This window comes from Malaclemys terrapin, chromosome 2 (assembly GCF_027887155.1).
Source record: "Malaclemys terrapin pileata isolate rMalTer1 chromosome 2, rMalTer1.hap1, whole genome shotgun sequence".
In the NCBI taxonomy this organism is placed as follows: domain Eukaryota; kingdom Metazoa; phylum Chordata; order Testudines; family Emydidae; genus Malaclemys; species Malaclemys terrapin.
The window spans coordinates 107,184,245-107,201,499 of NC_071506.1; the positions used below are offsets into that span (position 1 = coordinate 107,184,245).

The following is a 17,255-nucleotide window of genomic DNA, read 5'->3' on the forward strand; positions in this document are numbered from 1 at the left end:
GAATATTCTTTATGTTGTCACAGAAAATAAAAATTTATTAATACACAGATAAAATGATCATATGTAATTACAGCACAACTCATTCTACTATATACCTTTTTCATCATTAATATTTTAATTACTCACACATCACTTTCTTTCCTCTACTCACTTGCATGTATAATGACAATCTCTGCACCAAAAAATCAATCAATCATGTGTGAGGCCACTGGGAATAGTGGTAAGGCACTGGTGGCCAGTAGGTAGTAGACCAGGGACTGCTATCTCTCCTGCTAGAATGGTGCTGATGCCAGTACCAATGGTGATCCAAGGATTGAGAACGGTGCTTTGATGGTGAGAAGGAAGAGGAAGAAGTCTCCAAACAAGATCTTGAGGAGCCCTCGGAGTCATCCGGTGGGAATGGAGGAGCCACCCCCGAGGAAGCAAAAAATGGTCAGCCTCATCTGGAACCCAATATGAAGTCATCACTGGTGCTGAGGATCAAGAAGCAGTTGATACTATTGGTTCCTGAAGAGACATTGCCCTATAGCCAGCACTTGAGCAAACGAGGGTGCTGAAACCAAGGTCAGCATTGAATCCAGCGAAGGGGTCTGTAATACATACATCATCGGTGTCAAAGACAGCGTCTGTGCCAATGAGCCTCTCAGTACCGCAAAGGACGTTGACTGCAACCTTGCAGTCTGAGTCCCAGATGATGCAGGATGCAGTGCAGTGCAGATGAGCAAGACAGCTCTGCAACTCAAACAGACTGTGCCAGTGGTGCAGCAGAAGGGGACAATGTAGAAGGCGCTGCAACTGATAGCCTCTGAACTACAGGAGAATCAGGAGCATAAAGGAAGAGCAGGTCTGATGCTGCCGGATATGCCAACAGTGTGGAGACAGTCAGTGCTAATGCTGCCACCATTGTTACAGGACTCAATGGACATCACATGGTGGGAACTGCAGTCAACAGTACAGAGTCCAACTGATCTGAGCATGATACCGGTGAGCAGTTAGACGAGCCAGCTCCATCATGCATACCAGAGGCCTCAAAGTGCCAGTCAGCACTCCTCTGAGGTGACTAACAGGAGTCCCTCTGAGTCCTGGAATGGTCCCGATTGGTCTTATGGGACCTCTTCCTCAGAGGACCCGAAGGAGGAGAATAATCCATCCTTCTTCCAAGGGAAAGCCCTGAATCTTGAGCCAGGTATCACATTTCATGTTGGTTCTGAAGAAAAGCTGGATAATCTGAGGTCCCCGGTGCCTGCTCTAAGAGATGCTGTTTCAGCTGCTAGTTTATCATCAACTGTGTCCTCTTCTTAAACAACCTGCATATAAAGCACCTTTAATATGCCCAACAAACATCAAGTGTGGGGGGTCACTATTGGGGATAGCTACCACACAAGACAAAGTTTAAACCCTGGTGAGGGCATCATCTAGGGAAACTATCTAGCCGAACTATTGTAACTAAACCTAAGGGTACTACTTTAAGTACACTAACAATGAACCAGGTAGAATAAATTCCCAGAGAAACTGAGAAAAAACTGTGTGAAGAAAATCACCACAGAGAATGCTCCAATTCTAGCTGCAGGCAGTAAGAAGGAACTGCGAGAGTTTGGGGCAGCAATGCCCTTGAACATCCAGGGATAGTGCAAAAGCCAGAAGGCACAAGAACCATCCCTATAGGTACTTCTGTGCAAAGTTATCTTTTTAAAGATAGATATTATGTTTGCCCTTTTCCAGTCCTCTGGGACCTCTTCCATCCTCCATAAATTCTCAAAGATAATTGCTAGCAGTTCCGAGATTGCTTCAGGTAGTTCCTTAAGTGCCCTAGGATGAACTTCATCAAACCCCACTGACTTGAATATATCTAACTTATCTAAATATTCTTTAACCTGTTCTTTCCCCATTTTGGCTTGGATTCCTTCTCCCTCGTTGGTAATATTAATTATGTTGAATATCTGGTCGCCATTAACCTTTCTGGGGAAGACTGAAGTAAAAGAGGCATTAAACACCTCAGCCTTCTTGATGTCATCCATTATTAGTTCTCCTTTCCATTAAGTAAAGGACCTACACTTTGCCTTTTACGTTCCTTGCTAGGTGAACATGGTTGGAAATTTCTATTTTGAAATATTTTGATGTACCATTAAATACACTGTTAACAAGAAATTGCTCTATCATATTACTGGTTTTTTGTAGTCTACTAAATATAGGACAAATAGAAATGTTTATTAGAAGTGACACTTTTGAGAGTGTTGCTTTCTATTTACACACCAAATTTTCAGACTGAACACTTCTGTGTTTGAAATACAGTCACCTTGGAGCCTGGCTTTACAGACTCAAGCATATCTACCTGAATAAGCAGTAACAGATATTTAAGCCAGAGGCCAATCAAGTGAGCAGCACGTGTTAAGAGAGCTCTCTGCATGAAACCACTCTTCTTCACAGCGTTGAAAAGCAAATCTGCACCTATATGCTGGGTTTATAGCTCTTCAACCAGATTTGCCATTTAAAATCATTCTACATAAAATTCAACCCAATTTACTCCATTCCTGAAATACACATTGGGAATTCATGCTTATAAAGGCTTCTATCTAGGATGGCACAGAGCGTAAGCCTCACAAACATTAATGCATTCTAGCCTTATAAACCCTTGTAAGGTAAGGAAGTATTATCCTTATTTTACAGATGCCAGTATACAGTAGATTCACTTAATAGCAACCTCTTGGTTCCAGCTAAAAGCTGCTATTATCCAGAAGCTGCCAATAAGCAGAGGGCACTGTTTTCAGGGGGATACACAGAAAAATGAGCATGGAATACATTGCCCAGAACAATAGTTCTGAAACTGTTTATTAACTTTCAGTATTAAAGAAAACCAAACATGGCAAACGGTAATGGATACATATTATAGCAGCGGTTCTCAAACGTTAACAACCCAAGGCCCCCCATTTTGATTTAAACATTTTCGCGGACTCCCAAGCCTCCCGCTAAGCCCCAGGCCTTGCCTCCAACTCCACCCCTTCCCCCAAGGCACCGCCCCTGCCCAACCCTGCCACTCCTCTTCCATGCCTCTTTCTGCCTCCCCCCACCGAGCACGCCCCAGCCCTTCTCCTCCCCCTCCCTCCCAGCGCCCCCTGCACACCGCTGAATAGCTGTATCCCAGAGGCGCTGGGAGGGAGGGGTAGGAGGATCCCAGTTTGAGAAACACTGAATTACAGTGTACCACAATGCTTAGCACAAACTTAAGACATTTCAGCTTGCTGTGTGTCACAAGAAATACTGTAAAGTGGAACACAATTTTACAACACTGTGTAAAGAAAATGTTTTTTAAAAACCCTAAAGAAAACTTATAAAACACTTACAGTACAAGTCTTTGTATGCTGAACAGTACTGTAATTACAGTTAGTGTCACACAAATTGAAGCAGCATGAGATTTTTACTAATAAAATAGATAAAAATAAAAAAAAATTAAGAACAAAATTTGTTTAATATTGTCTGATTTCCTCATTTTGCCATCTCCACTTGTAAATCCTTCTCAATTCCGTGTGCATGCTCATAACCATTCTCAAAGCTGACTCTGGAATATCCTGAGAAAAATGTCCACTGCACACAGCTGCTCTGTGAGGGAAAGTTCTTCAGGTTTATCATCAGATGCACTATCCTCTTGTGTCTCATAAGCCTGCTGGTACTTTACAGCCACTGCTGTCTCCAGAAGTTTGGAATCAGAAAGCTCATCTTCCATCTCCAAATGACTCTCAAACTAAACAATGACCTCAAATTCCTCTGCAGTTAGATTTTCAGGAACAGAAACATCATCCGGAACATGAATGCCCACCACACCATCAATTTCTGTTGATGAAAACCCTCCCTTCTTGAAGCAGTTTAGAACAGTCTGTGTGAGAACAGCAACCCATGACTCCTTAGCAAGATGAAGTGCATCAATCACAGGGTTTGGGGTTTTTTTTCTGAAACATCCATATCATACCATATGGGTTGGTCAGCTTCCACAGAGGCAGTAATGTGAGCATTAAGAGGAGCACAGTAGTGATTGCTGAAGTTTTTAAGGACACCCATGCCCATTGGCTGCATGACTGAGGTTGCACATGGAGGCAAGAATTTTAACACCATGTGTGATAGCTTTACGTGAGCTGAATGATCTGGGCAATTGTCAATTAAAAGGTACATGGGTTGGTCTTGTAGACACAGCTCTCTATTCCAGTTCTTAAACTACGCTTCAAACAACAAACTAGTCATTTCATGCCCTGGCTGAGTTTTTGTAGATCACAGCCAGTTCTGAATGGTCCTTAGGGAAACAAGGGCACTTGCTCTTTCTGATCACCCTGAGGGGCTGTTTCTCCATGCCACCCATGTTTGCACTACTTCCAATTAATGGCAATTTCCCCCACACACACACACCCCGGCTTCCTGTAAACCCTTCTTTTAGCATGCCAATGCCTCTGTCAGGAAAGCACCCGTCTCATAAGAAATGAAAATGTCATGTGGCTGGTACTACTCGAGAATGCTGGAGAGGATGTCTGCCCACCATTCAGTGGCTGCTGAAAAGGTCAGCACCTATCTTTCTTGCCATGCTCTTTGCGTTGAATCATGTTGTGCCCAGCTTTCCACTTACTAAGCCTGCCACCTTCAGCGTTAGTGTCCTTCCTAGGCTCTACCACTAGGTGACTTGCCTTCTTTTTCAGCATTGGCCAGAAGAATCGAACACCTTGGCTAAGCGTACGCTGAAACCAGAGCCACAGGGCTTGACCAACAGCTTCCTCCTTTCCCTCACGTTGGCACTCACAGCCTCATTCTGTGCTGTTCCTGTGCTTCTATAAAATGTTATGGCTGTTGTTCTCAATGCACAAAACAACACACTGAGAAAACAAACCTCTTGGCTACTCTCACTTGCTTAGCAGTGGGCTCATGTAGGGCCTCCAGCACCTGAACTTTATCAGCAAGAGACAGGTTCACGCGTTTGGAAGCCATTGCACACAGTGGAAGCGCTCAGTTATGCATGCTCAGAGGCAGGAAACAGAATACAAGTAGGACCTCCTCTCTAAATAAAGTTGTTCTTAAGCGGCACACCTGTTGCTAATCATCCAAATCCCATTAACACTGATATTAATGGGATGGGATTGGTTTCTGATTACTATGTTGCCAATAACCTCAAGCTGCTATTACCAGGATTGCTATTAAGTGGAATCTACTGTGTAAACTGTATGACTTTAAATGTTCTCAGAAAAATATAATCCAATGTATCACACTGGTTTAGACTATCACATCAGTATGAAAAATTTAAACTCTCAGTACACTGTTTCAAAGGGCATTGTTACAAGTCAGTTAAAAATGCAATTCTACTACAATATATCATCCAAAAGAAATGACTTTAAAGTCTAGTTCTGTATATTCAAGGCACTGATTAAAAGAAGCCCTTGATTGCCATAGTCTTACTGGTAGTTACACAAATACTGTAACTTCCTCATTCAACCTTCGTCATACCCAGACCAACATTTTCCAAGGGAACTCTACTCTGACACACTGTCTCTCTACAAAGTTATCCCAAGAGACTTATAATTGTTAGCAAGAAACCACATTCTCAGACAACATTGCTTAAAATATAGTACAGCTTATGTAACTGATGACAAATCAAATTTCTATTACTCAACACATGGATGAGACCAACAAAAACACCTGATGGTAAAGCAAAGTTTTCACAACTGCTTCCTTATAACATTTACATTTTCATAGCTGAATCAGCATGAAGTTGCCAACAAAACATTTCCAATTTCTCAGTCTCATTATAACTGCCTTTTTAAAAGAATATTTTACTACAATAGGATGCTGAGTCTCACTTTTTAAAAACATTAGTATATCAAAATGTATTGTTCCTTAGTCTGCATTGACATTACTGCACTTTTAATCCTCTATTTGAGGAACTTAACACTAAATAATATTGCATACTAGCCGGAGGGGGTGCGGGGGAAGAGGGGGAACAAAAGCATAATCTAGCAGGGATAAAGGGAGAATCTAACCCAGGGTTTCTCTTTTGAAGATTTAGGTCTATAGAACAAGAGCTTTGTGTACTTATGATGTCCTATGTTTATGGTACTATAACTTTAATGCACACAGCTGTTATCTTTATAATTATCTTTATTGTGAACATCATTTCAATGTTTCCAAGGCCAATTCCAATGATTTGGGGGCAGTATGTTAATCGTTTTAGTTAACTTTTAATAGACATTTGTCTGTTTTAAATCCAAAATGGAAAATATTTTCATTACTAACTTGTAATTCTGGGAGCCCAACTTAAGATGAAGTGAAGATTTTCAAAAAAGCATTTATCACCCTTTAGAAATCAGTTCCTCCGGTTGGATGCTCAAAAATTGACACAGCGTATCACAAATCACAATCTAGGTCAGAGGATATAGGCCATTCTTTTTTTTTTTAATCCAGTATATGCTTTCCTTACTAGTCTATGTCTTTTTTATGTATAGATTTTTGTACATTTACTACAGGCTAGATTGGCACAGATCATATAATTATGTGCTCCAGGGGCAGAGTAGGGACTCAGTCACAACTCAGTTCTTGCTGCTCCTTTGCTGCATGGAGGAAGCAAGCAGTACCAAACTGGCTGCTGCACTGAGGGTGACAGAGTCAAAGGTTGTTTTACTCCCATCCATTTGCACAGATATGAGAACAGTGGCCCTGGAGAGGTTTTCCCCACCAAATTGTGACCCACAAAGCAGCCTGCATATAAAAGAGAGAGAGTAAGGGGGCACTTTACATCCCCTTGACCTACTGTATAGGATTGTATGTAGACTCAATTGATCCCTATATGTGTCTCAGTGCGGGGAATGGACTAGATGACCTCTTGAAGTCCCTTTCAACTCTACAATTCTATGAGTGGGTGGTTGGTTAACATATTTTGAGTATACATAGTAATATGAGCTGTAAAACGGCTGTGTCAAATAGTGCAATAAGCACAGAAACTATCTTAATGGGAAATTATCATTAAAAAGCCTATCTAGTTTATGTTCTACTACCTACTTGGCTTTGTAAGAACTCTTTTTACTCACCCAACATGACTTTAAAAAACCAAGGAAGTTAAAAGATTAGTTTCGGTTTATCCTCATGAGAGCTAAGTAGGATGAGTATATCTTAATTAATACATTTAATACCTTTTAATGCCAGAAGGAACCTGTAGTACTATTTGCTCTGACCTGCATAATGCAAGTCACAAAACTTCACTCTGCAATTACTGCAATAGGCCCAACAAAAGCATTTTAGAAAGACATCTAGTCTTTATTTAAAGACTTAATTGATGAAAAATCCTTAGTATTTTGTGCCTGAGATCATCGATTTTCATGACAATTTTTCAGTGCTGATGCAGTTATACAGCATTTTTCATCCCAAAGGATACAAAAGCACTTTAAAAACTACAATACACAGAATCCTCACTGTCTACAACCAGGGTGAAGCATGCCAACTGTTTAACAGCTCACAGACGCATATGCATTAACCCTTTCTGTTGCCCTGAGGAGACAGTAAAATTGTCAGGTTCCCCAGTCACTCTGCCCAAAGACAAGTAGTAAAAAAAAACCCAAACGTGATGAAAAACAGGTGCTAGCTATATAATTTATACTCTATTGTCTCTTTTGCATTTCGACTTTAGCTAGCTGTATTTCTTTCTAACAACAACATAGAAGATTATATTTAAAGTAGGGGAGTTAATCCTTGCCTTCACCCCCTGCAGGCTGCATAGGACATTGACACTAAATTCTGCGAACAGACTAAACCTCAATCACGTTCAAGAATGTATTTGACACAAAGCATCCACTGAACCATAATAAAATGTAACCACAAAGCAAAAAGGTTTAGAGAGGGACTGAACTCTAGGCTTTCCCAATAGAAGAAAGTCTAGTTGTTGGCAATGAAAAATTGTGTGAAAAGCCTCGTTTTTTTTAACACAAGATATTGCCCATAGCCGTGGCCCATCTAACCAACAAGTTAATATAAAACTTCAGACAACAACACTACACGACTCTTATGGGCAAGAAAATGAATATGAAAATCTTAGCAGGTCTTTTCTATTTGACAAATGTTCTTACCCCTATAATGCTCAGACCTTTGAGGTAGTCTTGACGAGGCTGGGCTTGTGGAACACATCCAGCTAAAACCACTTTCTTGTCGTCGTCTTGGGCTTTCCTAAAATGATTTTTAAAAAGTGAGAATTAATTTCTGAAAGCCGATCCCTTTGAATTGTAAACTACCAAGTATCTACAAGTCCTGGAATAGCATTCATCATCAAATAAGGTGAATAATTTATTTGTTCACAGAAAAGCGAACACTGCTGCAAACAGTTCCATAGTTAATGGGATAGGTCCATGTTTGAACCTGGGTTAAAGAAAATCCTGACAAATCAGATATTTGAGCTGTCTTTTCCATTTACAATGAGAATACAACACACATGGCAGACTTCTGAGTTTGTGCCTTCGTCTGAGCGACAGGGCAGTGAGGTTCACACTGGATAATCCTGAAAGTCCTAACATAAACTTTAGCTAAGCTTTATTTACCACAACTGTGGCAGAGGGATATGTGGTTGAGGCAGTTGGGGAACAAATCTAAAACCTGATTTGTGACAAGTCATTTAAAACAAAAGGTACAGTCCTTGTGAACAAGAACATTAGCTCACAATTTAACAGCTATTTAATGCAGTCTTAAATGAAAAATTACATCAGTGTTTAAAACTATTATTAAAACTGGATTGAACATTTTCAAGCTTGAACTGTTTACCTTTGCCAGATTAAATATTTATGTGAATATTAATTTATATAATTCCTTAGTTCAGGCACTATCTTGCCACCTAGTGGGAACCTGAAATACTGAAGATCAAATAGCTAGTTCCTTTCATTTTTTTAAATAATATTTTAATTAATTCTAGATACAGCATTGAATTTTAAGCCATTCCTGAAACTTGAAAATACAGAAAGTACTATGCACCTGCTATACCCAACTGTACTGGAAACAACAAAGTTGGATTGAAGCCCTGGTTTATAATTAGTAAACTTAATTAGATGATCTGCTAATATTAAAATAATAATCCAAATACCCAAACAGCCAGAGAGAGAGAAGGAAATTCAACTTTTTATCAGGCTCCATTGGCCCAGACATCCTATGGGTTGTCCGCTCTCAGACTTATGTCCCACAATACACACTACTGGCTACATCACACCCTCTATGGAAATTTATGGCAAGCTGGAGCCATCCTGTAGTGAGTCAGTATTTTCTTCAACAATGTACAGAGTTGTACAGTGTTTGCTATTACTTTATACCTTGGGGATAAAACTCTAGCATCATGACACACTTTTTTGAAATGTGCTCCTTACTAAGAATGTAGCATTTACAAAATCACACACTGTTGGAGAAATACAGGCTTATTTGATCTCTGGAGGCTAGCTCCAGTAGGGTACTTTAAAGGAAGTGATGTTACCACAAGAGTGTAAACTGGCACACTTCATTTACAAAGCTGAAAATTCCTGGCAGGTCTGGACTTCTGAACCTGCTAACAAAGAAAATTTAGGCTGACAGTCAAATGCACCTATTACCCCCATTTTCCTCCTGGCTAATTGTCAGAATTCACCTTATAATGGAAAAACTGATACTTTTGTTTTATTTAATTTGCAGGTCACCTTTAGGAACAAGCCCATTTGGTTTTAGATGACATAAGAAATTGCCATACCGAATCAGATCACTGGCCATGTAGTCAGATATCTTGCCTCAAAACAGTGCCCAGCACCAATTGTCTCAGAAAGGGCTAAAGATCTCCTAATGGCAATTATGCAATAACTAAGAGTTTATAATGCTTATTTTTCATCTGCCTAATGTAACAGTGAATGCTCTCAGTAGTCATATAAAAGTCAATTATTTATCTTGCAGCAGGCATCACAGGAAACCTACAGATGTCAATCATGATGGATTCATTTCAACCTGAGAGGGAAATAGTTGCTTTACTTTTTAGATTAATCTATATGAAAATACCATACTCTTGTGTCTTATTTAACAAAATCATATGAATATGAAATGTTGTTCAAATGCTAATTAAATATGTTTCTTAAAATGGGGGCTATACCCAGCAGCATGCTTGTGAAATGAGAAAGGTTTGGTCTTTCAGCTGTACGAAAGTTTTCCACTTGCAAAACTTGAACAGAAGCCATTTATATCCCCATACCCAAGTTAAAAACAGTCTGTTTCTTGAACTTCCTGCAAAAATGTCACATACCATCATTTGAAACTCTGCAACCCTGAAGGATAAAAATCACTACTCACATGACCTAACTGACTCAACCTAATGCCTCAAGGTAAGGCAATAAGACTGGTCTCCTGTAACCAGAGTATATATCCCTGGGCAACTCTACATCTGGTGTAATCTATTGCTAGAAATAACCCCCATCACCACCTACTAAAGAACTGCAGTGGAAAAAAGCTTTTTATTACAGTCTTTTCATTTGGGAAAATAATAAACAAAAATTTCCCATGACACATTAAATAGCATTTTAATGTTCCTTCACAGCTTTCACATTTTAGCATTTCTTCTTAGAATGTAAATGGAGGAGGAAAACAGTTAGATAGAATATATTTAGCTTTATATAAATTTTTATTTAAATATCCTTACGGACTTTTCTATACTCTGAGAATTTTTGCTTCAAAATGTAATTAAGCAGTAATGCCTGCACTAAATTTTCAATAAAATTATTTTCATTAAAAGCCATAATATATTGTCCTATCCATGAAACCCAGCACAAATGTGAGCAAGAATGGTATATTAAATACTTGTTTTATATTTTTCCAGGAACTGCCTGCTGAAAATATGCCCCATATCCCTACAAATATTGTTTAATGTGATCTGTTCTGACTAACAAAAGCCTACAAAAATTGTTCTTTAGAAACCTAGCTAGCACAGGAACAGTATTAGAAAAGAAACATGAATGCTAATGAGAATAATACTTCATTGAATCTAAAAGTGGCATGAATAAACATCTTCTTTAGACATTCTTTATATTCTTCAATTAAATGAACCTTACCCTTAAACCTTCAACTTTAATTGCATTAGGACATATTTTCTAGAAATGTACTCTTATCTGAAAATGATTTACAAGACATACATCTGAGTAGACATGTAATTAAGTCCAATTTTCTTTTAAAAGGATGGAATCCTGGAAAACACTCTTCCAACCAGGGAAAAAGCAGAGTACTGCATACAATACAGTACTTTCAAGTTAAAAAATAAAGTATAAAAATCATCATCTGCCAAGACCAGAGATTACAATAAAAATATTTATATTTTTATTCTCCTTTTTCTTGTTGAAAACCTGTAAGAACAGCTAACTTGGGAAACAATAAACAATTCTATCTTGATTATACCTTGTTTATGTAACTATGAACCTGCCCAAACTAGAGCCATTGTTTTACAGTTCATTATTTTTTGCTAGTCTCCAATAAATTCTGTCCTGAACAAGACACAAATGAAGACAGGCCTCAGCCCAATACAGTTGCAGTACCATCTTTTGTAACTGTTGTTCTTCTTCAAGATGTGTTGCTCAAGTCCATTCCATTCTAGGTGCCTATAGAGCTTCTGGGTGCTTCCTTATCACCCAGCATGTTTGGGCCCCTCATTCAGGACTTCCTGGCAGTACTCTGGAATGTAAAGAGGTGTGGGACACTGCAAAACCTACAGGATGTGGCTATGTATTGGTAATGAGAACTAGATTTATAAGGAGGCTCTGGGGCGATCTGACTGCACAAATGAGCATCTTGGTATGGAAGGCTGAGAACCACTACAAAAACTACAATCCATCACTGAAGTTTGACATTTGTATCTACACATGCTCTCCAGAATTGTGTGTTATTAAATAACAAATTGGTGCATTTAAAAAACATGTGCAGCACTAAAGTAAACAATTTCTTAACTCAGACTTAAGTACTGGTTTTCAAACTGTGGGGCTCATCCCCTCCGGTGAGGCAGACCGAGGTTCACAGGGCATGAAGACCTGAGTGGTTAAGAATTAGCCATTGGCCAGTAATCTCAGCTCTGTGTCACCATCCTACTGCCAGCCAGCTCCCACAGGAACCACACAGCCTCACGAGAACTTATTTCCACCCCCACATCTCTCACACACACACACACACCCGCCCTCAGGTGCCAGCCCCAGGATGCACTGGGAATCAACATGGCGCTGGTAATGCTAATGTTTCCTGGACCCACGGCAATGGCCTTGCACCCAGTGTGCACACACACTTGGAAAGCGGGTGCGGGTGCAACCCCTATGCATACATACAAGTTCCCACTATGGGCAGCTGGATTCAAACAGGGCATGCAAGCTTCCTCCCTGCACAAGCTGGTCCCTTCTTCCCCCTTGCAGCTCTAAACTTCCCCTGTGCTGAGTGGACATGCATGTGATATGAATCTCCAAAGGGTAGCACAGCGAAAAAAAGTTTGGGAACCTCTCCCCTAAAAAGTCCATTATTATTACCAAGTATGCATACAGAGTGTTCTAGATGCACAGCAATGCATGCCAAACATCTGAAATTAAAAGCAGACTGCATCACAGAGAGGAGGAAGTTGGTAAACTACAGACTGTTCAGCATGAAACAGGCAGCTGACTTCAAAAGTGTTGTTATAACAAATTGGTGAAGTTGAAAAGTGTTAAGCTATCATGTTATATGAATTCTATATCATGAATGAATTAGTTAGTGCCACTTCTGGGCAATTGGTAAGATAACAGCTTTTATCAAGTTGTGAATATTCACACCAGTATCACACAAATATAGAAAAATATAAACACCAATATGAATAAGAAAGATTCAGCAGCAATGGAGCATGAAAAAAACCTAAGTAGCAGAAGAGGAGCTCATATAATGAACATGAGGCATTCCAAGCCACAGGGAATAAAATCAGATAGACATAAGTGAAATCATAGCAAGACAGCTTCCATGCTAAAAGGAAGCAAGGGAAGTTTGGGGGAAAGGCTATGGAACAACATATCAAAGAAAAAGTCTAAGGTGAGCTAAAACTAGGGTTACCATATTTCAGCAAGAAAAAAAGAGGACGGGAGGAGCCCCGCCCTAGCCCCGCCCCTGCCCCTCCCACTTCCCGCCCCCCCAGAACCCCCAACCCTCCCCCCGTTCCTTGTCCCCTGACTGCCCCCTCCTGGGACCCCTGCCCCTAACTGCCCCCCAGGACTCCACTCCCTATCTAAGCCTCCCTGCCTCTTGTCCCCTGACTGCCCCAACCCTTATCCACACCCCCACCCCCAAACAGACCCCTGGGACTCCCACGCCCCATCCAACCACTCCCCACCCCCTGACAGCCCCCCCCGAACTCCCAACCCATCTAAACCCCTCTGCTCCCTGTCCCCTGACTGCTCCGATCCATCTCCCCACCCCTGCCACCTGACAGCCCCCCCCAGAACTCCCAAACACTCCCCCCCTGCTCCTTGTCCCCTGACTGCCCCCTCCTGGGACCCCTGCTCCTAACTGCCCCCCAGGACTCCACTCCCTATCTAAGCCTCCCTGCCTCTTGTCCCCTGACTGCCCCAACCCTTATCCACACCCCCACCCCCAGACAGACCCCTGGGACTCCCACGCCCCATCCAACCACTCCCCACTCCCTCCCCAGAACTCCCAACCCATCTAAACCCCTCTGCTCCCTGTCCCCTGACTGCTCCGATCCATCTCCCCACCCCTGCCACCTGACAGGCCCCCCCAGAACTCCCAAACACTCCCCCCCTGCTCCTTGTCCCCTGACTGCCCCCTCCTGGGACCCCTGCCCCTAACTGCCCCCCAGGACTCCACTCCCTATCTAAGCCTCCCTGCCTCTTGTCCCCTGACTGCCCCAACCCTTATCCTCCACACCCCCACCCCCAGACAGACCCCTGGGACTCCCACGCCCCATCCAACCACTCCCCACCCCCTCCCCAGAACTCCCAACCCATCTAAACCCCTCTGCTCCCTGTCCCCTGACTGCTCCGATCCATCTCCCCACCCCTGCCACCTGACAGCCCCCCCCAGAACTCCCAAACACCCCCCCCTGCTCCTTGTCCCCTGACTGCCCCCTCCTGGGACCCCTGCTCCTAACTGCCCTCCAGAACCCCACCCCCTACCTAAGACTCCCTGTTCCTTGTCCCCTAACTGCCCCCTCCTAAGACCCCCCCCCCAACTGCCCCCCAGGACCCTACCCCCTACCTGTACCCTGACTGCCCAAAACTTTCTCCACTCCCCCCAAAAAGCCCCCCCCCCGTTTCTTGACTGCCCCCTCCAGAACCTTCCTGCCCCCGGTCCCCCTTACCCTGCTGCTCAGAACAGAGTGTTGGGCTCTGTGCAGCCGAGCCGGACACGTGGCTGAGCTCCCCAGCACAACAAAACCCGGTCTGGCCCTGCACAACAAAACCCGGTCTGGCCCTGCACAGTGCTGCTGGACTGGGCTGCAAGGGAGCTGCCGGCTCAGAATGCAGGGCGGATCCGGCTCCTCTACAGCTGCTCCTGAGTCCAGCCCGGGACTTCCCTGCAGCCCTCCCAGCCGCTCGCTCTGCTAATCCCGGACATTGTGAGTGCTTTACAAATTCCCCCCCGGACGCTATTTTTAGCACACAAAAGGAGGACATGTCCGGGTAAATCCGGACGAATGGTAACCCTAGCTAAAACAATCTTTGAACAACAGAAAGGCAGATGCCTCCTTTTGATAGAAAAAAATGAGTTATAAAATAGGAGTAAGAGGAGTAAGAGGAATATAGCTGTGAATCAAAAGTGTGAATCAACTGGAAATGTGGTATGAAGGAAACTCAGAAAAGCACTGAGCAGATATTTGAAAAACATATGCCAAGGAAATAACTCTTTGCTGGCATCTACAGTCACTGGTTTGCATCACACCCTGTACATGTCACCAGACCAGTCTGGTGAAAGTTATGGAAGGAAACAATACAACCATGAGGAATTCCATTTTCCAGACTGATAGAAAAAGTGCTGACTGTAAAAAAAGCAAACACTGCTGTGCAAAAGGGCAAAGTGTGCTCAAGAAAGATTGTTGGTCTATCCCCCACATTTCCAACTGACCAGAATGCAAAAGCTAATCAGAAAGGATCCACGGGATTTAAAGGGAAAAGATGCATCCCTGGAACAAAGAGATGAAGAATAGAACTTCTTCATCTTCAATGGGGTCTGGAGTAAAAGACAAGACAAAAAAAAAAAAAAAAAAAAAAATTAAAAATCGCATGTTATCTACTGCCAAAAGAAAATTACAGATGCAAACAAAGTCAGATGCTGGCATAGATGAACAAGGAGGGAAAAGGGCGCAAAAAGGCCTCAGTCTTATTGTGCTCCATGCGGAGGGGCCAGCCACAATTGAACTCTCTTCAACTTCCTGATTCCAGGACTTTTAAGATCTGACAAACACAATCCCCACCAACATTACAAATCGGAGCTATGTAGTACCCTGGTCAGGGGACTACTTAGCTGTATTTACATTATATTCAGGTGTCCTTGTCAGCTGCCTTGTTCTATTCCATTGCTTCTAAAAAATTCACATACAGTTTGTTTGTAAGATACATGAAGATAACTTATGTAAGAACAATGACCCACATCGCTGGAGTTTACAGAACTGTATTTGAATACCAATCTCTAGAAAAGCAGCCCCCCTATTAATACGCTGCTTCCTTTTAACTTGTCTTTCAAAACATCAGCCAACATGTAAATCCTCTTGAGAAAATAAATGACATTTTATCCTCCTTACAAGAGCAAGCATGTCTTTTTCCAAAATATTACAAAACAAACATGTAAACATCCATTTCATGAGACAAGAAATGGAGGCCCTGAAAACATATGGTTACCGAATATCTCAAGGAACATTTTGTAAGAGTAGGATTGTTAAATGTGGGGATACAGCCAAGGTTTGACTCCGATAATAACAGGCTCTCTTACCAAAATATCCTCAGAAGTTTCAACTGAATATTGCACTGATAAACAGCTGCTGAGTTCCACCCAAGGGCTGACTATATTTCAGTGGTGGGTTAAGTCTGACTGTATGTTCCTTTCCTACCTCAGAGCTTTAAGAATAATGGAGCACAAACTTTGCAACATAAAAAAATCCAGTTTGGTAACTTTGCAGAATCCTGAAAGCCACTGCAACCACCATAGAGTCAAAATCCTGAGTTTAATCCTGTCTCTGCTGATGACTTTTGTGGCCATGGGCAAGACTGAATTCCCCAACAGCACAATGGGTACTACTTTCCGCGGGAGTAAAGATCCATCACTGCCCCACTAGCCTTAGGGTGGGTCAGGAAAGAGTGGGGTACCAGCCAGCTAATGTTCCTCCAGTCAGATTAATATATTCAATTTAGCTCCATTTAATGTTTTAGCCCTAAAACAGCTTGCAAAAACAGTCACAGAAATTTACTAGCTTGGACACAAAAATCTAGTCACCATTTTAGTGGGAAGGGTTAAATTATTGCTAGTGTATTTGTTCATCCAAAAAAAGATTACTCACCCCAGCTGAAGGTGAATTGACTTTTGCAGTGCTTCCTAAACAGTTTCTACCATTATTTATAGGATTGGTATGGAAGTCATGCTTAAAATATTTGTCAATTTGAAAGACTTTACCATATAATGGGGTGAAGCAACAGAACCAACGAATACTTTTGAACTAGTAGAAATATTTTAAGCGCAACCACTTCACACACAACCATGCAAAAAGTCTTCTGACTAGGGATCATAATTTTTGGCGGAGAGTTATTTGAGTTAGCTCCTTGGAAACTTACATTTATGATACATTTTCACCGCATATTCAAATAACTAGTACTTAAAGGCAAACTTTTCCCATACCTAAACTATACATGTGCATGGAAGCTCAGAGAGCAGTAGAACTGCAACAATTTCACTGAGACACAAAAGGTGTAGGAAAGACTATGGAAAGGCCTTGCAAAGAAAGCATGTTTAGCTATTTTTGACAAGGACCTGTGAAAAAGTGGTTTCAAGACTTTTTTTTTTTTTTTTCATTTTTAAAGTAGGAAATACCGTGTGGGAGAGAGAGGGTATTTTCATCTTGCCCGTCTTAGGGAAGCTCAACAGTTTTTGTTCAAACTTTCCAGAAAAAAAATCACTTTCAGATGTAGACCAAGCTTAGAAAGTTTCATTTGAAAAGAAATTTTTTGGAAATTTGAGTGTGACAATGGACACTTATAATGGAAATCATTTTACAACTTTACAGATACACAATCAATTACAAT

At 41.7% G+C, this 17,255-nt stretch overlaps 1 protein-coding gene across 3 annotated transcripts in view; it reads right to left on the reverse strand.

Moving 5' to 3' along the window:
- CDKAL1 (CDK5 regulatory subunit associated protein 1 like 1) overlaps window positions 1-17,255 on the reverse strand; it is a 774,423-nt gene that overhangs the window by 562,896 nt on the left and 194,272 nt on the right. For all 3 annotated transcript variants that reach the window (XM_054018031.1, XM_054018029.1, XM_054018030.1), the window contains exon 6: window positions 8,088-8,184. In XM_054018031.1, the coding sequence (XP_053874006.1) occupies window positions 8,088-8,184 (97 nt within the window). The remainder of the gene's footprint in view (window positions 1-8,087; window positions 8,185-17,255) is intronic.